The 25139-nt window shown below is 33.1% G+C and overlaps 1 protein-coding gene across 1 annotated transcript in view; it reads left to right on the top strand.

The window, feature by feature from the left end:
* Positions 1-25139, top strand: part of LOC138712642 (catalase-like) — a 95021-nt gene that overhangs the window by 28443 nt on the left and 41439 nt on the right. Inside the window, exon 6 of the mRNA XM_069844610.1 lies at positions 8654-8804. Coding sequence (XP_069700711.1) covers positions 8654-8804 — 151 coding nt within the window. The remainder of the gene's footprint in view (positions 1-8653; positions 8805-25139) is intronic.

The raw sequence follows: 25139 nt of genomic DNA, 5'->3' as shown, positions 1-25139 counted from the left end.
TCCTTCGTTATGTACGCTGCTGTACTCGCCAGGTACACAAAAGACGGACGGCGCGGCACGTGCCATATACTCTGATACGAAACAACTTCACTTTTCCTTAAGTCATCCCGCATACACTGTCTAGTTATGACTTTATCCTCTATTTGTATGTGTTCAGAAATTTCACTGTCACTGTCACTGACATATTCTCTTCTTTCTCATCATTTTCATTCAATATTTCCTCTAATACTAGTGTACACTTGAAATGCTCAAAGAATAACTGAAATCTTAAGAAAACCTGAAGAACTCACGTCAAAGAAAAGAACCGTTAACCTTCCATCAGCCCAGGCTTCCCGGAAGACCACTAGGGGAGGAGAATGACCTTCAGAAGGCGTGCCAATAGTCACCGCTATTCATAAAAACAGATTTACTACATTAGAGGAATTTTTGTACAGCACCACACAAGATTTTGTGCGTTATACAGCATGATATAAAACATCATGGTCATGTTACACAGGGGGGAAAAGAGCTCCAAGCACATGAAATTGAGGTCAAGATTCAAGTTAGACAGGTCTTCAACTTACAGAGTCTATTTATTGTACAGTACAAATAGGAACCTGCCGAAAAAACCTGGTCATTTAAGGCAGGTGGTCACTTTACAGAGGTGAACTTACCGGTTTTACTGTATTACAAGATGCTGACTATGTAGTGACAATGTAGTAACGAGTTCCGTTATCATTGAACGTCTCGTGTTTTTTTAGTCTCCTCAAAAATGAGTAGTGCTAAGTTTTTTTAAAATATAATGACTGTGATGATGGTGATGATGATGATAATGATGATGATGATGATGATGATGATGATTATTATTATTATTATTATTATTATTATTATTATTATATGACGATGATATCACATAGCAATTAGTGTGGCTTGACCGCAATTACGTGTCTCGGTATGTATCGATTAGAATAGGGTTACAGCAATTGAACTCTGAGATGAAACACAACGCTGTTGTATCTGCTACAAATCAGCGAAGTGTAAATACTGGTCTCAAAAGGAGCATTTCGTAAGTTGTGTTCGTTATCCGATATTGCTGTGAATTATAAGTTACAATGCAAGGTAATTAATTTCCATATTTTGCTCATTTCACCATTTTATGAGACTAGAGCGCAGAATAGATTCTGGCAGATTTTAAACCTAATGAAAGACGTCAATCTTGAATGTAGAGCATTTGGTGATCTGTTTGTGATTCGATTAGAAATGGCTTTCTTCAACAGCATACAGGAAATAGGGTAAACTGTATAGTGATTGACCACTTAAGCTAATGAGTAATAAAACAATGAAATAGCGGAAAACGGTGGTAACTTATTGAGATAATTTTAAAGGCATTGGGTCAAGTGAAGATTCAGAAACAAATCAAAATCAATAAACAAAAGAAAAAATAAAATTTTAATGCAAAGATAAATTAAATAAACACAACAAGTCCACTTTTACAGTTATTGACCGTCTACTGCACAGTTATTGACCACACGCTTATTAGTGATTGACCGTCTACTGCACAGTTATTGAATACTCATTTATTAGTGATTGAACAACACATTTTCACAATTTTCACTTTTTTCTTGTCTGTTTCGTTTCTCTTCTTCTGAGCTTTCTCATTAAGAACTATTCGCCACTGGCGTAGCTCTGTCGGCAAAGGTGTTTGCCTGCCGATCCGAAGTTTCGTTCGGGCGCGGGTTCAATTCCAGCTTGGGCTGATTACCTGGTTGGGTTTTTCCGAGGTTTTGCCCAACCGTAAGGCAAATTTCAGGTAATCTATGACGAATCCTCGGCCTCATCTCGCCAAATACCATCTCGCTACCATCAATCCCATCGACGCTAAATAACCTCATAGTTGATACAGTGTCGTTAAATAACCAAGTTAAAAAAATAAGAAAAGAACTCTTCTCGCTGCCTTTTCTTTCATTTCTTATTCGCTTCCTTCCTTCTCTTGCCTCTTCTTCCATTTTTCTCTTTTGTGCCTTATCAGAAGCAAGTGTGTGTCATTTCTCTGATGTTATTACAAATGGCTTCACCCAGCACTGGACGAGGATCAAAGAACAATTTTCCTTCAACGGGATATTTGCTTCTGGACGCTAAGGTTGCTTTTAGGACACCAAACTTCTTGGCAGCTTCATTTAAATCAAATCCACTGTGGACAGGTTCTGTAGCGTTTCGTAAAGCTTCCCCTGTATAATGCACTTTACCTGGCTTAGGCATTATAATATAGTATCAGTCCTGTAAAAATCCCCATCATTTAACCGATAACATATATAGAATTGGAGCAAATTGGTCATTATTCTAACAAATAATTTATGAACGACCAATCACTGTAGTTTGCGGCCATTCACTTTATAGTGATTGACCACGGGGCATTTTTATGTCATATAAAAACTTTAACAAAATAATATTCTGTGGACCGAAACCTTATACCTTTTCTCACACTGTGAGTGTAAAAAACGAGCACCAGAATTTATGTATCCTTTGCAGAATAAATAAATTATTGCGTGCATTATTCTTAGCAATTTCTCTAGTTACTTACACTTGTTTACGTTCAGTTGCATTTCCAATCGATTTCAGTCCTCTCAGACAACAGACACTAACTCAGTGGGATGAACAGCGACAACTAACCACAAATAAGGGTTGTTACTAGAGGTATATGCAGCAAAAAGTGAAATCACGATCGTGGTTTATTCACAATATACTTGAAAAAAGGAACCGGTCAATCACCGTATACTGGTCAATAACTACCTAGTTTACCCTAATTGCAGCTTGTTTTATAGGTAATTCTCAGCAGTGCTGATGGTTGAATATGACTTTTTGTTGCTATTCATAGATATCACTTCAATGGGGAGGGGAACTGAACCACAATCCATTAGTTCAGCGTTTTTCTACCTTTTTTAACATGTGGTACAATCATATGATCTAAACCAGTGGTTCAAACCACGGGGGAATTTTTAAGAGTTTCAGGAGGAAATGAGGACTATAGAAATAAATGAGATAAATATATATGTTTTAATTTACAGTGTGTTAATTAAGTATGGAATATTGCTAATAACTCTTTATATATTCATTTTCCTGCTGATTACATAACTTTGCAAGATCTCGTAATTAATGTATTTTAAAATGCACATTTTTCTGGAAAATTATTTACAGTTTGACTTTTTTGGTATTTGACTTTTTTGTTGCACTTTACTAAAGGAATCATCCACCAGAATGAATTATATTACTCGAGATTCACCTTGTATATTTTAAGCTAACACTAAAATACAGAAACTCCAAAAGACTTGGGGGTTTAAAAAAACCAAGGGATTAAATTTGATATAGTGTAAACATTGGTAATTTCGTGATAATTTCATGAAAACTAATTTTAAATGCAAATGTGTAAATATATCCTTATTTCGATTTTTTCACCTAAAAGACGATAACTTGCTGTACAAATCTGGAGTCATGAAAGATTGGATACGTTCTAGAATATGTGCGAAAAACCACTTTTTCAACTTAAGCCGAAAGGTTGGTTATTTCGTGATAACCTTGGTAATTTTGTGATATTGCATTGATAATTTTGTGAGAGGTAGAAGAATTGTGGAAAAATTCATTAAAGTCAAATGAAATTCTCATTTATTGTTACAAGACTTCAAACATAGTAATTCCGTCTAATATTCATAGCAAGAAAACATAGAAATACATATCAACACATAATAAGAATGAAATCAAATTAAAAATTGAAATTCAAAAGGGATCTTCTTTGCCCTGAAAGGGTGAACACTTTTATTACAGACTTTACTATAGCCTATATTACTAGGGTAACTCCAAAAGTAATGCATAACGTTTGTTTAATAATTATTTTTTTATCCTACAGCTTTGCTATTTTCACAGAATGTAGATGCATCCTTAAGGAACAAAATGTCACTTTTCCACATAATCCCCGTCCCTTTCAACTGCCTTACGTAACCTAGGAACGAGGGCCTGTAGACCAGCACGGTAAAAGTCTGGACCAACACGTCTGAGCCACTCTTTAGCAGCGTGCACAAGGGAGTCATCTTCTAACCTCGTTCCGCGAAGGGATCCTTCAGTTTACCAAAGAGATGGTAATCGCACGGTGCCAGTTCAGGACTGTAAGGCGGATGTTTCAGTGTTGTCTATCCGAATTTTCTGATTTGGTCTGTGGTCTTGTGACTGACATATGGCTGTGCGTTGTCGTGTAATAGCAGAACATCCTGCTTCTCCCGATGTCGTCGAACACGACTCAGTCGAACTAGAAGTTTCTTGAGATTTGCAACATATCCGTCAGAATTAATGGTGGTTCCGTGTGGCATGATGTCCACAAGCAAGAGTCCTTCTGAATCGAAAAACACAGTAGCCATAACTTTTCCTGCCGAAGGTGTAATTTTGAATTTCTATTTCTTTGGTGAATTTGCATGATGCCACTTCATTGTCTGCCTCTGTCTCCGGTCCAAAATGGTGGAGCCATGTTCCATCTTCTGTCACAATTCTTGCAAGTAAGTCATCTAGCACTTACCATTGACACTTAGCATGATAACAAATCGAACAGAAGCTACACTGAACCCATTGCGCCTCCGTTTTCTGTTTTGTTATCACAACTTTTCTTCAGATTTCTAAAATTCCTATTGAAATACAATTTTTAAAGTAGTATAAAATGTAACACTTAATGCTCAACAAAATTTCGCCTCAAACAGCTAAGATTTCTATCAGTAAAGCTAAGCCTATATGGCGACTACAGATGTATCTAAAATTCCAAAAATATTTCCTAAAATTTCATGAAGATACAATAAATGTTTGTACCAAATATCATATGCTTACCTTTAGTAATAAGCCTGTAATGTAATTACAAACATCCAAAAAATTTGTACGCCTGAGAAGTCGACGCAAACTTGCTCTCTCCAAACATAAAAGCTCACTGAAGCAACTACAATAGTCACACAAAGCTTAGCTGTATGTTTCTGGAAACTGGATAACATATGCAATCCCTTGGCGGAAATTTGGATCTCGTAACACCATTGGTTAGTTCACAAAAGAACAAAGAATAAGTATCACGAAATAACCACTGCCACGAAATTACCTATGTTTACTCTAAGTGTAAAATTGACATGGATATGAAAAATGACTATTTGAAACTTATAATATATTTATTTCACAAACACTCTCAGAAAATATGAAAATATAAAATCTGGCTGGCCCATAACCCTTCACGATGACTTACATGAAAATAATACTTATCACCTCTGTAGCACCTATTCGTTCGTAGTTTTATAGCGTAGAAATGCTTACAAAACATTATAGTTTATGTGGAATAAAGAAATTATCATGCTACTTTGTATAAGAAAATGGACAGGTATGCAAATATAACAATAGTTTCGTACAAGTTTCGGCAGAATCAATTGCACCAGAAATTTTATAACACTTAAAAACAAGAGGGCACTCTGACAAGAAGTATGATTCATTAAAATGAAAAGCAGTAGATTTACTAGTAAAATTTTACACCGAAAAGAAAACAATACATATTATTTATTATTGAGTTCGGTCGATAATTTAAAAAGGGGAAGTATATAATGTAATGTAAAATTTAATAATTTTACTTCTAACTATAGATCCATAAATCAAGGAGTACGACAAGGTTGCCCATTGTCACCAAGTCATTTCAATTGAAATAATACGCCTTTGGTGTGAGGAGTACAAATTAGGAATTCAAATTTCAAGTTCCATAAGACTAAACACAGTTCTTTTCGCGGACGACCAAGTATTAGTTGCAAACTCCGAAGACAATTTACAGATGGGTATAGCCTATTTAAACTAAATAAAATCATAGAATAACATGGCATGAAGATTTCACCAGAAAAACCAAAATAATGGCATTTGAAGGTACAAACCCAATCTGAAGCAATATTGTCGTTGAAAATGTGATTTTAGAACAGATCAATTCCTTTTCATACTTAGGATGTAATATATCATGCGAAGGAGAGAATGATGTAAGCAGGAAAATTAACAAATTTTTACAAATATCAGGACCATACCCTAAAACCAGGTTTAGTAGAGAAACATTCCAGAATAAAGCTATATAAAACCCTTGCACTACCAACTCTCCTCTATGGAAGCGAAATTTGGGTTCTGAAACAAAGAGATATCAGCAGATTAAGAGCAGCTGGAATGAAATATCTGCGACGAACTGCAGGATACACACTTCTGGACCACAAGAGGAACGAGGATATACTGCAGGAACTCAACATGCAACCATTAGAAGAAAAAATTACAGAATACAGAAACAGATGGCTTGAACACATTTCTCGTATGGAAGCTGGCCGGACACCCCAAGAAATGCTAAAATACCACCCTCAAGGACGACGACGACCTGGACGTCCACAGAAACGTCTATTGGATCCTGTATAGCTGCAACCGAAACAGGCCAACAATGGCCTAATTTCGTGCCAGGAATATGATGATGATGATGATGAAGTATATAATGTCCCAAGAATGTACATAAATAACAAATTTATCTCCATTACAGTCCATGGAGGCTCCACAGGTTAGCGAAAGTTGAAGGATCTCTCTTTTGCAGACAATCGGCAAATTAAGAAATAGGACATTAGTGCTTGTAGTTTTTACCTCCGAGAAAATACTTCGAGTACTCACTATCTGCTAGAGACTGAGAGAACGTACGGCTAGAATGATCATATGAAGATAAAAATCTTCGAAAATAAATTACCACAGGTGTAGTTTTAGAGAGAAGAGAAGATATATTGAAGAAGAAAAATTAAGGAATATTTTAATGAAGGCAATATCTCAGAAACATCTGTACAATAAATCTATATAGATGCATTAGATAGTCTAGTGGGCAGATCGAAATATAATAACACAAGAAAAAATACTAGTAAATATCACTCAGACAAGAGTGGATCTCGAAACAAATGTGCGGTGAGTTAAGTAACTCATTACAAATTAAAAGTTAATTCAGAAAAGATTTTTAATGTCGAAATTATCTTCTGTTGCGAGCAAAGAAAAGAAGCAAATGATGAGCATTACATGAAAACATAATTGCAGACCAAAAGGAAAAACAAATGGAGAACAAAAAACGAAGAGATGGTTTCAACAATGCTTCAGAAAACAATGTTTAAAGACAAAGAATGGAAAGAATGCAATAACGATCAAATTATATGGAGATATGCAAAATAGTCATTTATTTAAAAAAGAAAAGGCTAAAAATTTAATCATATTTCATGGGAAAGTTATTTAAAAGTTCACTGCGACTCTCCATGGAACAACACATACACGGGACGAGAACTTACATAAATAAAAAATATATATGAACTCTTCAAGGACTTACATAGAAATATAGAAAATTGCTTTCTATCGTAAGAAAAGAACCTTAAAATTTCTTGAGTGGATTCAAATCTTTAAATTGACAAGTGGACATTATATTCAAAACTGTTTAATGTTCTTTGTTTCATAGCTATCATATTCAATAATTCTAATATAATTTGCCTCCTTTCTGTTTTATTAAAACTCACTGGCTTTTAAGGAAACCGGAGGTTCATTACCGCCATCACATAAGCCCGTCATTGGTCCCTATCCTATGCAAGATTAATCCATTCTCTATCATCATATGCCACCTCCCTTAAATTCATTTTAATATTATCCTCCCATCTACGTCTCGGCCTCCCTAAAGGTCTTTTTCCCTCCGGCCTCCCAACTAACACTCTATATGCATTTCTGGATTCGCCCATACGTCCTACATGCCCTGCCCATCTCAAACATCTGGATTTTAAGTTCCTAATTATGTCAGGTGAAGAATACAATGCGTGCAGTTCTGTGTTGTGTAACTTTCTCCATTCTCCTGTAACTTCATCCCGCTTAGCCCCAAATATTTTCCTAAGCATCTTATTCTCAAACACCCTTAACCTATGTTCCTCTCTCAGAGTGAGAGTCCAAGTTTCACAGTCATACAGAAGAACCGGTAATATAACTGTTTTATAAATTCTAACTTTCAGATTTTTGGACAGCAGACTGGATGATAAAAGTTTCTCAACCGAATAATAACAGGCATTTCCCATGTTTATTCTGTGTTTAATTTCCTCCCGAGTATAATTTATATTTGTTACTGTTGCTCCCAGATATTTGAACTTCTCCACCTCTTCAAAAGATAAATTTCCAATTTTTATATTTCCATTTCGTACAATATTCTTGCCACGAGACATAATCATATACTTTGTCTTTTCGGGATTTACTTCGAAATCTATCTCTTTATTTGCTTCCAGTAAAATTCCCGTGTTTTCTCTAATCGTTTGTGGATTTTCTCCTAACATATTCATGTCATCCGCATAGACAAGCAGCTGATGTAACCTGTTCAATTCCAAACCCTCTCTGTTATCCTGGACTTTCCTAATGGCATACTCTAGAGCAAAGTTAAAAAGTAAAGGTGATAGTGCATCTCCTTGCTTTAGCCCACAGTGAATTGGAAACGCATGACAGTAGCTGACCTATATGAACTCTGCTGTACGTTTCACTGGGACACATTTTAAGTTTTAATAATAATAATAATAATAATAATAATAATAATAATAATAATAATAATAATAATAATAACAATACTTATATGGATTTTATGTTTGATTTACAGAGATGCCCGAGGTCTCGCCGTCAAATTCCAGACAAATGAAGGAGTATTCGACCTCCTCACCCTCAATACTCCAGTTTTCTTCATCCGTGACCCAATGTTGTTTCCTCAACTGCTTCATACTCATAAGAAGAATCCTGTCACAAACTTACACGTAAAGATTTGAATAATTTCATAGCTTTTAAATCGTGAGTGCAACTAACAAACATAACGTATATGAAATAAGTGATAATTTTAGAATAGGCCTAATGCTATTTATTCATCATTAGAGCCAGGAAGTTCATGATATATTTTTCAATTGGTTGTAATTAATTTCTGGTTAGTTATCTTCACGAATCATCAACATTTAAGCTTATCAAACCAAATTTTATGTTGCATATATTTGCATATTTTGGCCTTATTCTTAAATGCATAATATTTAACTCTTAAATTTGCAGTGTATTCTATAGGATGCAACAGTTAGTATTTATTTATTTATTTAATTAATTTATTTATTCTGGTGTAGTTAAGGCCATCAGGCCTTCTCTTCCACACCACTAGAAATACAAATACAATAACAGAAATAAAAAGGAAAAAACACTATAAACAAAGTAAAGTCACACAAAAATATACACACAAACTTTAAATGAGTGATTAAGTATAGAAATGTGCTATAATTTTAATAGAACAATAGAAAAAAAAATTGGTAGGAAAATTAAAATTTCACAATCAATCAAATCGAAATGATAGCCGTCCAAATCTTTGATTTAAAATATCGGCATCCTAATCAATTCAAATGAGCAAAGAAGAAAATATAAATAAATGTTAAAAAATGCATAATGGAATTAAAAAAAAAAGAATATTCTGCGACAAGATCTATCAAAACGATAAAAATTTATTAAAAATAAATAATATACATTGAATATATGAAGATGAATAGAGATGGTGATTGATGATTTTCAATGAAGATTTTAAAATGGTTGATGCAATTGTCTGAAGAGTCTTTTCAGGAACCTTTAATTTTCTGAGGATCTCCAATGTAAATTTGGGAATTGTTCCTCGCGCACCAAACATAAGTCCAGTGACATTCCAATCTTGAATATTATATTTATGACTGAAATCATCACAGCATGGAAGGGAAATAGCGCATTTCTCTTCATGTACCTGCTTTGGTTGATCTACATTAATTTCGAACTTTACAGTGGGGTCAAGAATGAGACCAGTTTTTGCACAACATATTAAATAAGAACATTGCGATAATTGTTTTCTTTACAGTCCGACACGGTTTAATAAACTAGTGTGAGAAATGAAGTTTTGCTAATTTAAGGGTTAATGATAATTTCAATATGTACTGCGGCATATTTTCGCATTTAATCTCATTAAAGCTGATTTCATATTGCTTAAAATGCAAAGTTTAGACTTCTGAAATTAAACAATCATATTCTATTTTTGAAAATTGGTATCGAGTGAACTTATAATAGTACTAGTGGCTTGTGCAGCAAATGCTGCAAACTAAGTTCATTAGACGTTCAAATAAACATTTTTCAGATTTATTTTCAAATAGCCGTACCCGTGCGCTCCGTTGCACCCGTTAGAAAAAAAAATTTAAAGTAATTACATAATTAAAATGGGAGGTTTGATCCAGGGAACATTCGTGTTTGATAGAAGGATAAATCGTTTAATATGTTATTTAATTTAAATTGTATTTAAAATATTAAAATGCAATCATTTTGATCCAGAGACCACTCATTAGGTGCAATGACAATTCCTTTAACATGTTATTTATTGTTATTATCAATTATTTTTGCAAAAGCGAAAATTAACAGAAAAATTTTGGCTACAGATTTATTATTATATTTATATTATATTATGTAAAAAGTGTGTTGATAACGGATGTACTCGAATTAGAAAGTTTTTAATTTGTTGTGGGAGCTCTTGAATCTCAGGAGTAACACCTTTTACAACAGCGCAACATAATCTGCTTGGCTCATTACCTATTTTTTTGCATTGCATTTATTGCATATATATTTTATGTATTTTAACACGATTCAATTGAGTATAGTTAAAATTTGTATTATAAAATAATGGATTGCTAAGCTAATGTACTATTACTGCATACTAAATCAATACACTCTCGTTGTTCGTTAATTCTCTGAAATAAAAATGAATATGTTCATAAACATTATTTTAAGAAATACCAGGAAATGAATATACAGAATAACCTATCAAGTTTTCTGTGCATAAGAAGCTATTTTAATCTTACCTGTCCTCAATTCACTCACAAGTTACTGTAATAACATTATAGCATTATGTCCATCCAGAGAAACTACACTTTCCAATGATGAAATAATAATTAATTATACAAATCGGTTAATTTAGCTTCCTATATTACTTCATACAAACACAGAAACATTGTCTGTAGGCTATGTTTCATAGCTTTCGATTGTTGTGTCCAAGGACCCTTATAGACGAAGTCATTTGTTTTTTATTTCAATACACCGCCTTAGATGGCAGTTACTTTAATTTTAAAACTCATTTATCTCATTAAATATGAGTCCTATCAAAATTTGTCAAAGACTACAACTTATCAGAAATCATTTTTAAAGAAACTTTTGTTATGTACCATTTTCACAAAAATCAATAATAAGCGAGATATTTCGATTTCTTTAATTCAGGCCCCCTTATAACCCCCCTTTTAAATAATGTATTTTGAATGCCATATAGCATAAAATCTAAGTTACAACGAATTTAATTTATATTCCAATTGTCATCGAAATCCGTTGAGCCATTATGGCGTGAAAAGGTAACAAACATACAGACAGACAGACAGACAGACAGGCAGACAGACAGACAGACAGGCAGACAAAAATAAAAAAAAAGCGATTTTCGGTTTCAGGATGGTTAGTTATACATGTTAACACCAATTATTTTTAGAAAGTCAAAAATTATCAGAAACATTTTGGCTACAGATTTATTAATAGTGCAGATGAAGAATACCAGACATTCGGAAAGTTATTTGCTTCCATAACAATGAAGGATACTCTCGAGCCAATACTGAAGAGAACCACGCATATAAATATCTACACCACACCGCCATTAAATATACGAAAAAGACCCAACTCAACTTGATTAATAATTATAAAAATATTTGATTTTTAATAATATTATCTTACGTAAGTTTTGTAGCTTTCAGTAACATATACTATATATACTGTATAGCCGCCACCCAGTAAAATATAGAAATCAAAATATAATTCAAGTTATTCTCTACATCTACTTATATTACCCCAAAACGTTTCACTTTCATGTCATCAATGTAGCATTAATATGTATAATTAATGAAAAATAGTCACATCATGGCATTAACTACAATAATATTTCATTTCTAATGGTAATAATGTCATCAAACCACCTCAAGTTTTGTAGTTTTTAATATCCAATACACAGTTGTACCCAGAAAATTACACACCACAGAATCGAACCTGTAAATTATTTTTAGTAAGTTAAGTTTTTAATAACCAATTTAATTTGAGCTCTAAATATGTCAGCATTCTTGCAGATCATGGCCTTCGTGTAATATTGTTTACTGTAGTAGGCTATGTTTTATTCTGAAATGCAACACGGCCGACTTGATGCTCGCTTCTCTTCTCCTTTACAAAAAAGCGAAGGGAATATCAAGTCGGCCGTGAATGCTATTAGCTAGTTCTCAAAACTGACGACAAATGGATTTTGGAAAATAGGAAAATTATGTTTAAAAATTGACATTTCACTGAAAACTACTATTTTTCCGAAAAATTTCGGGTTCCAAGCTTCAAAATGAGGGGTCATTTATTAAAATCCGTTCAGCCGTTTTCCTGTAATTTTCATTACCAGTTCAAATTAGTGTATATATATATATATATATATATATATATATATATATATATATATATAATTTGAAATGGTAATGGAAATTACGGAAAAACGGCTGGACGGATTTTAATAAATGGCCCCTCATTTTGAAGCTTGGAACCCAAAGTTTTTCGGAAAAGTAGTAGTTTTCAGTGAAATGTCAATTTTCCTACATAATTTTCCTATTTTCCAAAATCCATCTGTTGTCAGTTTTGAGAACTAATTTTATTCAATCACGGCCGACTTGATTGAATTTCAGAACAAAACACACACTACAATAAACAATAGGCTATTACACGAAGGCCATGACCTGCAGGGTTGCCGACATACTTAGAGCTCAATTCAATTCGTTATTAAAAACTGATTCTGCAGTGTATAATTTTCTGAGTACAGCTGTGTATTGGATGTTCAAATCTACGAGACCTGAGCTGATTTGATGGAATTGTTACCATTATAAATTAAATTTTATTATAGTTACTATCATGATGCGTCTATTTTTCATTAATTGTACATAATATTGATGCTATATTGATGACATGAAAGTGAAACGTTTTGAGGTTATGTAAGTAAATGTAGAGAATATCTTAATTTAGATCTTCATTTCTATAATTTACTGAGTGACTGCTATATATAACCACAAAACTTAAGTAAGATAATAAAATTGTTATTAAAAATCAAATATTTCTATACTTATTAACCCAGTGGGGTTGGGTCTTTTTCATATACTTAATGGCGGTGTAGTGTAGATATTGATAGCCTCTGTGTCATTGTCGTCAGTATTGGCTCGAGAGAGCGCAAAAATTACAGTTCCTAAGGAAAAATAAAAAGGTATTACTTACTGATAAAATAAGAGGCCTAGAAAATTTTGTAGTCGCCAGATCATTTCAGCAAGATCTCTTAGTAGGATAAAATAATTTTACGCTCTACATTTCAAGTTATACATGCAGCAGCTATACGAAAATGCTATTGTTCGAAAGCTTAGCAAACCTGACATTTTTTTAACTTTTGCCTACAATCCACAATGACCTGAAATAGCTACTGCTATCGTCCTGACATTGATACTTGCGTTTTCGCGTTGAAACTCAAAAACTGAAGTTGGATAGGTTCAAAAAAATTATTTGGCCTAAAAAAAATCCATTCAGAGGGAGTATGTTTCATTATTATGGAAGCAAATAACTATAAAAAAGACAAGTATTCTTCATTGGAAATAAATCTGAAAAATTTTTATTTCAACGTCTAACGAACTTAGTTTGCAGCAGTATTTGCTGCACAAGCCACTAGTATATATAGATTTTTACCAGAAAAATAAGTTATTGAAAGTTTTGCGTCACACCTAGCGAATGTCACGGTACAGTAGTGTGCTACTCTCAGCAATAAATGTAAGTTAAATCTCATCTATATTGCGTTTCATAATGTTTAACCAATGGCAGAGGTCTTATTCCACACTTGGCTTGAAGTTGGACGGTCTGAATCCCAACTGTCCCCGTCTATCTTCAAGACAAGCATTGAAATGAGACCTCTGGCATTGGTTGAATAGCAATTATACTTCTCTTCTCCCCTGCCGGAAATATTTACTTCTCCTGCCATACATTATGGAAGGAAGTATAGTTTGATCTATAATCTCATTTCAATTATTATTATTATTATTATTATTATTATTATTATTATTATTATTATATTAGGCCTACTTATTTATTAGCGATATCGAGAAATATAGAATCGTATTACTGCATATTTATGGGCATTTTTCAAGGTTTTTGAAGGCATACTTGCTTGTACAGGGACATCACTTTATTTTTACTTGCATTTTTATTGTACCTGCGTTTTTTAATGTACTTGACTCCCACCCATTGCAGTAATATTATATATATATATAATTGTAATTGCAAATTTAATATTAATTGTAATCTTACTGTTCATGTTACAGTTGTAATCCCCTGGTAGAGGGGCAGAGAAGGCCTGACAGCCTTATCTCTACCAGGTTAAATAAATAAATCTATATATATATATATTTATAATAAAATAAATCGATTAATATTTATATCACCATCCATATAATCATCTCTATATAAAATAACTAAAGAAGAAATAAAAAAAACAAAACCTATAAATAATAAAGATATTCAATCAAATAAAAAAGTCATAACAACAGATCCAGAATTAAAGCTGATAATATCCCATTCAATAAAATAAATTATATTATTAATAACAAAGTAAAACCCCATAAAAATCAAAATAATTCTAAAAATAAATAAAAATACAAATCTAATAAAACAAATTGATATATATATCATAACCTAAGATAAATAAATTATATCACTGACACCACAAATCAATATTTTATTATATTAAACTACTTAAGTAGTTTATATTCAAAATGCAACAACATCACTATTCAAAATCAATATATTTAATGGAAATCAATGCAAAAATAAAAGTAAATATTCACGAGAATAACCTAAAGAACAAGAATAAATACCAGAATAATATATTCCATGCTGACTATATGAATAAAGGTATAAAGTATAAGCAGCACTAAAAAAAGATAAAAATATTAAAGTATATATAGTTAATCATGATCAACCTACCAAGCTATTTAATAGTCTAATTTCACCCAGTAAATTTAATGAAGGTGGAGCAGCTATATTACAAGATCTTAATAAAAATCACCATATAGTTATTCTTGGTATAAATCCTATTAAACCCTTATTAATTAATAATCTTCGTCTACTTAAACGCTCGTAAGAAATATTAGCCAAGCAAAATAAACCAGAAGAACATAAACCATGAGCAATTATTAAAATGTATGATCCACAAAATCCCCAATAATTTAAAGTCATTAAACCCCCAATAACTATTCCTATATATATATATATATATATATATATATATATATATATATATATATATATATATAGATTTATTTATTTAACCTGGTAGAGATAAGGCCGTCAGGCCTTCTCTGCCCCTCTACCAGGGGATTACAACTATAACATGAACAGTAAGATTACAATTAATATTAAATTTACAATTACAATTACAATAAAATTTAAAGTACGACAAGAATATCTGATTAATGAAAGCTAGACATTTTATCATAGAAGTTAAGAACAAAGAATATTTTTGTATTTACTAAATTACAAATTAAACCTACAATAACAAAATTCTATAGTGATGAAATTACCGGATATTGAGATATTTTGTGGTAGATTAAAAGAACTATTTACAAGAAACCATGTCTGAACGAGTCTCAATTACTGACCAAGTGCCTAGTAAGTTTGCGTTTGAATTGAATTTTATTTCGACAGTCCCTGATGCTAGCAGGTAACGAATTCCAGAGTCTTGGCAGGGCTATTGTGAAAGAGGATGAGTATGAGGAGGTGCGATGGGATGGTATTGTTAGTATTGTTTCATGGCGAGAGCGTGTGTTCAGATTGTGGTGGGAAGAAAGGTAAGTGAAGCGAGACGACAGGTACGAAGGAATAGAAGAGTTCAAGATTTCGAAGAGAAAGAGAAGTGAATGTAAATTTCTTTTCTTATCTAGTTTAAGCCAACCAGGGATGGGGTAATATGATCATATTTACGAACATTGCTTACAAAACGTACACACAAATTATGAGCACGTTGAAGTTTCATTTTGTTGTCGCTGGAAATTCTTACTCCCGTCAGCCACACAAACTTACGGCCGCTGTTGCATTCGAAGTCTGCTAGCAGTGAAGTAAACAGTAGAGAGTATAGTGTGTTTCAGAAATATGGTTGCGTTTTCTATAGAAGAAGGGCCTATAATGTTGAAGCATATTTCCAGTTGAAGGTATTTTTTGAGATTAATTTTATCATTTGTGTTTTTTAATATTGGTGTCGGCGGTGATTGTTAGAGATTGATTTGTACTCTTGGCGGATATTAGGGGGCCTAATGGAAATTTTGGAAAACACAATTATCTTGAGATTGGCGTATTAACTCAGTATGAATATTACTTTACAAATAATTAACATTAAAGGTTCGTTGGATTCTGGTAAAGGTGCGGTAGGGCCAATAGACAATATCTGTTGGATTGAGACTCTATGTAACATACATTCATTAAAAACGAAAAAAACTTGCAGCCCTCAAATTAACACTTTCAAATTATTAGTGAAATGTTGAATTCTCCGTCTTTTGAGTTCACTTTTGTAATCAGAACACCTGGAATACCATGTAATGTAGCCTACTTGAATGTATAACAAATTCAAATGAAAAAAAAGTCCTAAAAGAGAACTCCGAATATGAAATTCGCTATAAAATGACGCAATAATAATAATAATTCGCAATTGTGTTCATATTTCGCTATTAGAACTCTATTTCGCTATTTGTCGTTATTGTCTTATCCGCATATTATTAATCAGAATCACTTAATTCGTAAAGATTAATAAAACCTATTGTATATCTATTATGTCGTGATTTTCGCGATCTTCATAAACACCCGGCCCTGCTTATTTCTCACAGGTACGGTGTGTAGCATGACTCATTAACTTTATCTGTGTGGACTGAGCAGAAATAAAGATTAGAGTTACCGAAAGTACGGTAATATGCTGAATAAAGTATCCATTATACAGAGCGATTTATATAGAACTGACACATTTCTTTCTTTAATTATTCCGTTGGAAATTCATTCAATGACCCAATTTTAGCACCAAATTAAGCAGAATGTTCTGGAGTTTCGATTCCTTGTCACTAGATGCGCAGATGTTTATGTTTTATTCCTATTGTTGGCAGCACTGGATGCGCAGATGTTTATGTTTTATTCCTATTGTTGGGAGCTGTTTTCGACATTTTGTGTCAACGTGAAAATGCAGTACACATTAAATCAACGGCTCTTCCTTGTGAAGCAATACTGGATTACGAATTCAATTACAGCTATTCAAAGGGCATACCAGAGAGAATTTGGTGTTCTCAATCCTCCCAAAAGAAACACAATACTGGGACTGGTAAACAAATTGGAAACAACTGGATCTCTGGTGAGTGAAAAGGGCAAGCATCGTTCATCTAGGCTTCCCACGGTTGTTGTTGACGTAAGAGCACGACTGGAGCAGTCACCCAAAAAATCATTAAGACGTTTGTCTTTGAGTTTGTTGAGCAACTGGACGATGTAGAGCTGAGTCAAGGATATTTTCAGCAAGATGGCGCTACATGCCATACATCAAATGAATCCATGGAACTAATTGCAAGTTTCTTTGACGACCGAATAATTTCCAGGAACCTGTGGCCACCGAGATCTCCGGATTTGACAACGCCGGACTTCTTTCTATGGGGTGACTTAAAAGACAGGGTTTACGCCACACGTCCCCAGACATTGGACGATCTGAAGCACAACATCACACAGGAGATTCAAGCTATTGACAACAGAGTCCTCCAACGAGTGGCCAGTAACATGGAACGACGTGTTGAGTTGTGCCTTATGCAGGATGGAGGACATTTTCAACATTTGCTATAGAAGTAAATAATCTCCCAAAATTCCTCTACATTTTAGGTATAATAAGTTGTCGCTAGCACAATTCGTTTTGAAACAATTAATGAAAGAAATGTGTCAGTACTATAAAAATCACTCTGTATAATGAATATAAACCGCCTGAAGAGTTCAGTTTCTGAAAAAAACTGTTACTACTCTACTGTATTTTGATAAAATACCGTAAAAGTAATAAACACACTGAAAATCGTAATAGGCCTATCGTATTTCCCTGTAACATAAATGGATACACTACTTTTCTCTCCTCCTATAGCCAGTAAAATGATTTGTTTACATATTGCACTAGTAACACCAAACTCCTGTAATGGAAGGGGGTAAAAGTGTTTCCGAGTATAGCCAGGTTAATGTTAAAAATGTTGGTAAAAATAAAGTGATGTCCCTGTATATTTAGTAGGTGTTAATGGCATGAACTTCCTACCCCTACTGATCATTTATTGTTACATTTCCACTACTCCACAGATCATATCGCGCACATTCTAGGGTATATCTTGAGAGCTAATGACGTTACTGTAAATTATTTATTAATATAAGAGGGCTCATATAGGGAAACTGCAAACATTAATCACATACCTCATCTGATACAACTGATATGTTTTATCTAAAGTAATCCCCCATATTCGCGGGTGTTATGTTCCGAAACATACCGCGGTTAAAGGGGTTAGGTACAGCTTACAGCAGTAACATTTTTTTGAAATATTTAATATTTTTTATGCTCGACCATGCCGAAATGTAGTAATTATACACCTGGTAGCAGTCCTTTAATGCATGCCATTAAAGTACACCTATTCATTAAAGTTCAGGTTTTCGATTATTCTCGGATATGCAATCGAAACACAACTAGCAAAACGTTACGCAGGCTGGAAATCCAATACTGTCGCAGAAGGTTATGTTCTGTTACTATAATAATTAGCGTTAATTGTAAATAATATCCAAATAAATTCAATTTGTCATCTCATTTTTCAATGTCGAATTCAATTTCAAGGTTATATCAAGTTTAACGAGATTACATCAAGGTCGTCGACATTCGTTTCGGGGAAAAAATCAATTCTTTCGCGTCTGCGTACATCTCACAATTCACGAGATTGCACAAGGTCAGTTCCCTTCCCATTCACATAAGATAACGTGAAAGTTATGAATAATTTAAAGTTAGAATTATGGTCGAGCATAAAAAGTCGTTTGCGCTCGCTTGCGCTCGTTTCATAAACATCCTCGCGTCTTAATTACTATCATTATAGGCTCGTTGCATAATGTACTATTCCTCCATTACTATATCATGTACAATAATGAAAATTCGTATGTGTAAAACACTGTCATTCTGCTGTAGGAAAAAAAAATATTTTTACGATAAAAAAAATATTTATTTCATTTTTTTTTCAAAATTCAAAATGGTGGCAGTTTACTGTGCAGTGATAAAGCGTTTCCCTCATAACTCATAAACTTGTTAACTTTTCATGTTCTTTCTCTCTTATTTTATTGCTGAAACTCATGTTTGCAATATCATGCTCTTTCAACTACATTCCTTAATAAATAATATATATTTTTTATTTTGTGTTAGAAGAAAATACCGATATTTGACCATTTTTTTAAATAAATTTGTTTATCAGACAATGTAGCAAACGTAGAGAAGTGATCTTGCATCATATTATAGACAACAGTAAAAACGGCCTGCTGATATACCCAGACATTCTAAACACCCGACAAGACCACAGCTGTTAAGGCGTGAATAAAATAAACTTAAAAAAAGATGCACAGTAAGGTTAACATAAAAATGATCTTCGTACACAATCAACACTATTAATTTGGAGTGATTTATTAAAGGATGCATTCAAGATTAATTTAGAAAAATGTTAAACGAATTATCTTTGCACCAAATGAGTGGTCTCTGGACCAAAATGATAGCATTTTAATTATTTAAATACAATTTAAATTAAGTAGCATATTAAATGATTTATTCTTCTATCAAACACGAATGTTCCGTGGACCCAATGTTCTATTTTAATTATGTAATTACTTTATATTTATTTCAAATAAGTGCAGCGGAGCGCACGGGTACAGCTAGTTATATTATATAATATTACATTACATATATTATATTATATTATATTATATTATATTATACTATATTATATTATATTATATTATATTATATTATATTATATTATATTATATTATATTATATTATATTATATTATATCAGAAGTTACTGTAATAACATTATAGTATTATGTCCATCTAGAAAAACTACACTTTTCAATGGTGAAATAATAATTAATTATACAAATCCGTTAATTTAGCTTCCGATATTACTTCATACAAACACAGAAACATTCTCTGTAGGCTATCTTTCATAGCTTTCGATTGTTGCTGTCCAAGGCCCCTTATAAACGAAGTCATTTGTTTTTTATTTCATTATACGGCCTTAGATGACAGTTATTTTAATTTTAAAACTCATTTATCTCATTAAATATCAGTCCTACCAAAATTTTTCAGAGAATAACACTTATCAGAATTCATTTTTAAAGAAAATTTTGTTATGTAACATATTTCACAAAAATCAATAATAAGCGAGATATTTCGATTTATTTAATTCAGGCCCCCTTATAACCCCCCTTTTAAATAATGTATTTTGAATGCCATATAGCCTAAAATCTAAGTTACAACGAACTTAATTTATATTCCAATTTTCATCGAAATCGGTTCAGCCATTATCGCGTGAAAAGGTAACAAACATACAGACAGACAGACAGACATACAAACAAAAATTTCAAAAAAGCTATTTTCGGTTTCAGGGTGGTTAATTATATATGTTAGGACCAATTATTTTTGGAAAATCTAAAATTACCAGAAAATTTTCGGCTACAGATTTATTATTAGTATACTGTAGATAAGACATATATAAATACAGTCCACATCTATGGAGTAACGGTTAGAGCGTCTGGCCGCGAAATCAGGTTGCCCGGGTTCGATTCCTGGTTGGGGCAAGTTACCTGGTTGTGGTTTTTTTCCGGGGTTTTCCCTCAATCCAAATATGAGCAAATGCTGGGTAACTTAATTGCTGGAACCCGGACTCATTTCATCGGCATTATCACCTTCATCTCATTCAGACTCTAAATAACCTAAGATGTTGATAAAGCGTCCTAAAATAACCCAATAAAACAAAGAAAAAGTTATTGTGTATTATACGTGTTCTTTTATTCTATTCAACAACATATCAGGTAAGTAGTTAATGCATACTTACTGCTGAACATATAGGCTATATGGAAATGTATTTAATGAAATTATAAATACCATATTAAACATAACGAGAATTTTTGTGATGTAGTTTTCACATACACTGAGCTTATTGTAAGGTGAAAGCTGCAAGAAAATAACTGCAAAAGAATTAAATACATAATATGTGTTATTTATTAGGGATGTAAGAAACATCACAACAATGTTTTCTATGATTCCAGCATGTCACAGAAAACTTTATTTATAGCTTTGAAGGATATTAGTTTAAAATTAACTCAAAGCCTTTTAAAAGATATCTATTACTAGTGTACAGCTGTCAAAAGAAAAAGTGGCCGCTCTCCTGAAACAAAGTTCCCTTCGGGTATCTTAGCTACAATTCGGAGACAGGCGATGTTACATGTTGTTGGACCACGTTGCCTGATATCTACAGTTATAATTGAAGTATTCTCTCTGTGATTCGATAGCGTAATGGTAGCGTTCAGGCCTCTTATTCATGAGGTCCTGCGTTCGACTACAACCTCGTGCTTTTTATGTTCTTTTTTGTTATGTTTTTGAGAGAGACAAACTATACATAATGGCTCCTTTCTCTTTTACGATTATTTTAGTAATTAACATCAGGTTAATTAATATATTATGCCATGACTTTATCATTATGATATTGTGGCTGTAAATGTAAAGAAAAAAGATTTTATTCTGAATAAAAATATCTTTCGTGGCATAAACAAAACAAATTTACTGGCGTCGGTCTTAAAACATTCAAACAATTAAGCGTTCAAAAAACAAAACAAAATGCCACAATTCAATATTTAGTGTATCTTCCTCTTATCTCGATCATCTTGCAGTCGAGTGGGCATGGAATCGACTAGTCTTTGCAAATAGCGACTGTTCTTAGACACGATATTCCAGGCATTCTGAACATACCCACATACATAAGTGTTCTGTCCATGGGCAGGTCTTTCATTGCAAATCCAGCAATCTCCAATCTTTCCTATTTTCTGCCTTCCTCTTAGTCTCCGCATATGATCCACATATCCTAATGTCGTCTATTATTCTTTTCGACCAGAGACCCAACCAATTCCTTTTTATCTTTCTAATCAGTTTCAGCATCATTCTCTCTTCACTCACTTTTTCAAACACAATTTTATTTCTTATTCTATCTGTCCACTTCACACGCACCGTTCTTCTCCACATGCACATTTCAAATGCTTCAATTCGTTTATCTTCATTTCGTCGTAATGTCCATGTTCCTTCCCCATACAATGCCACACTCCACACAAAGCACTTCACTAGTCTCTTCCTTAGTTCTTTTTCCAGAGGTCCACAGAAGATCCTTCTTCTTCTATTAAGAGCTTCCTTTGTTCATGTTTGCAGTTTTTCTTGGGAAGGATAGGCCTAAATGCGGTAACATCCCGTTGCTTTCCGCACACCACTATCTCTTTCGCAACTTATTAAATTCCAGGGGGCCCAAGCGTGGAGATGAGGAGAATGGATTTCACTAATTGGGCCCTCCGGACTTCACCGAAAGTCACGGCAAGGGTTAAATATTAATTCTATCAGGATGTTTGACCCTATCAGAGATCGGGAAATCTCAATTAGCCTTTGCCCCCCGCATCCTGGACTAGCTTCTACGAATCATCAGAAAATCTTAGAGTGTGATTGGGCCAATTTTTCCGGAAATGTTTCCACACTTTTGCCCTCGTAGCTCAGCGGACGAACGTCGGAATTTAGATGTCAACGTCTCAGGTTCAATTCCTCGTTACTCCTTTTCATTTAATTGTGGTTCAAGATAGTATAATGTAATAATACAAAAGAAAAACTAATACCAGTATTATGCAACTGGATTTTTCCAAACCTAATATTAAATTTATGTTATTTATATCGCTAAAGAACGATTACAATATAAATAACTTGAATATTATTTATACAGTATCACTAAAGAACGATAACACAATATAAATGATAAATATCGGTTTGTTTAATTAATATAAGATATTATATAATACGTATTTAATTATCTAAATAAAATAACCTATTTTACAAAGAAAGATGTTTATTTGTGTTATAATAATTACTTACATAAAATACAGATTATTTATATTGCGAAAGAACAATAACAATATAAATAACTTGAATATTATTTTATAATGCTAATGAAGGAAAACAATATAAATGATAACTTGAATATTATTTATATCGCTAAAGAACGACAACAATATAAAAAAACGTGAATATTATTCATATCGGAATTTCACAGATTTATTACAGATGTATTTAAGAAATTGTAGAAGAATAGTAATTAGTAACAGTGTCCTATTTATTCTTCTTGGAGCCAAATTTGTAACTTTAAAAGTGTGGTTACTATGTTGAAGTGTATGTGTTGCAACGGATGCTTGATTTGTTATGTATGTGAGTCAGTTATGTGATGCTTGATGTCGTCGCAATGTCGTAATTATAGTTTGATTGTGTCTGTGTGACTATTGTGTATTAATTTATGATGCATGGTACGGAAAGCTGCATATTTGTGTTATAGAAGTGTTACGTATGTGTGTTGTTAATGTTTTTGTATGTATCAAATTGATAGCTGATATTTGTTTTGCAATCGCAATGCCTAATTTACGGATTGTTTATGTTTTGTTTACATCGCGTAAGCTAATTTAATGTTCTTTTCCATTTCTCTTTATGCTTATCTTTTTTGTGTATAAAATTAAAGCCCTAACATACATATGTAAAATAGGGCTAACCCCCATTGGAGATACTGTAGCTACAATAGTAATAATTATTATTCATATCGTTATAAAACGATAACAGAATACAAATGATGACTTGAATTTTATTCATATCTCTAAAGAACGATAACAAAATATAAATAACGTGATATCTATCAAGAACGATAACTGGATATAAATGATAATTTGAATATCATTTACATCGCTAAAGAACGATTAAAAAATAAAATGAAAACTTGAAGAAGGCCCGAACCCAGAACCTTTGAATCATTAAACGAGCACTCTACAGCTGGTCTGCGAGGAGCAGATATGGAACACTTTCATAGTTCCGGAACTGCTTGTACAAGCACATGCATCGTGTAACATCGCCGCGACCCGAAGTGGACTTTGAAAATATTCGCTGTTCACGAGTGCGGCCACTTTTTTTTTTTTTGACAGCTATACATAGTATTAAGCCTAATATGGAAATTGAAGATAAAATTATTGCAACTGGAATAATTTTGTTAGTATGAAATTGAATATTTCATTTTGGCTCGACATATAAAATTATAAAACTTGCGTAACAGATCCAGTTCATGCTGTGTACCAGGTTGTGTGGGCTCCATTAAATTACTACAGATGATGTCTACACATTAACAAATGACGTGAATAGTACAGGGACATCATTTTATTTTTACTTCAATTTTTATTGTACCTGAGCTTTATAATGTACTTGACTCTCACACGTTCTACTAATGAACTTCCAACAGTACTCTACACAGAACCAAGACCGCATATGCAGTCAAAGTCGCCTTACGATCATATAAACAGTACAGAGTTAGTGGGTAGAGTACGTTTCCAGAAATATGGTCGCGTTTTCCAATGAAGAAAGAGCATTCAATATTGAATCATACTGTGCGTCCGTTTCCTTACGTCGCATTCCAGTTTCCCCCACCCGCTTCTGCTCGCCTCTCTGTAAAGGCTAGTGGGTGAGCTGTCTTAGCTCTTTTCTGAAAACATTTACTGTTAGTAATTGGACGTCTACGTAATATTATACAACTGTTTAAAATAACTTAAATAAAAGGGCCTCGTTGAGTAATTAATTGTCACGTGATTTCCCCACTTTCTACGACCTGCGACATAACCAATAGAACGGACAGTCGATACCGGAGTAATTTTATC

This window comes from Periplaneta americana, chromosome 13, assembly GCF_040183065.1.
Source record: "Periplaneta americana isolate PAMFEO1 chromosome 13, P.americana_PAMFEO1_priV1, whole genome shotgun sequence".
Classification (NCBI taxonomy): Eukaryota; Metazoa; Arthropoda; class Insecta; order Blattodea; family Blattidae; genus Periplaneta; species Periplaneta americana.
Note: the sequence above shows the minus strand (reverse complement) of the source record. Positions and strands in the feature narration are given on the sequence as shown.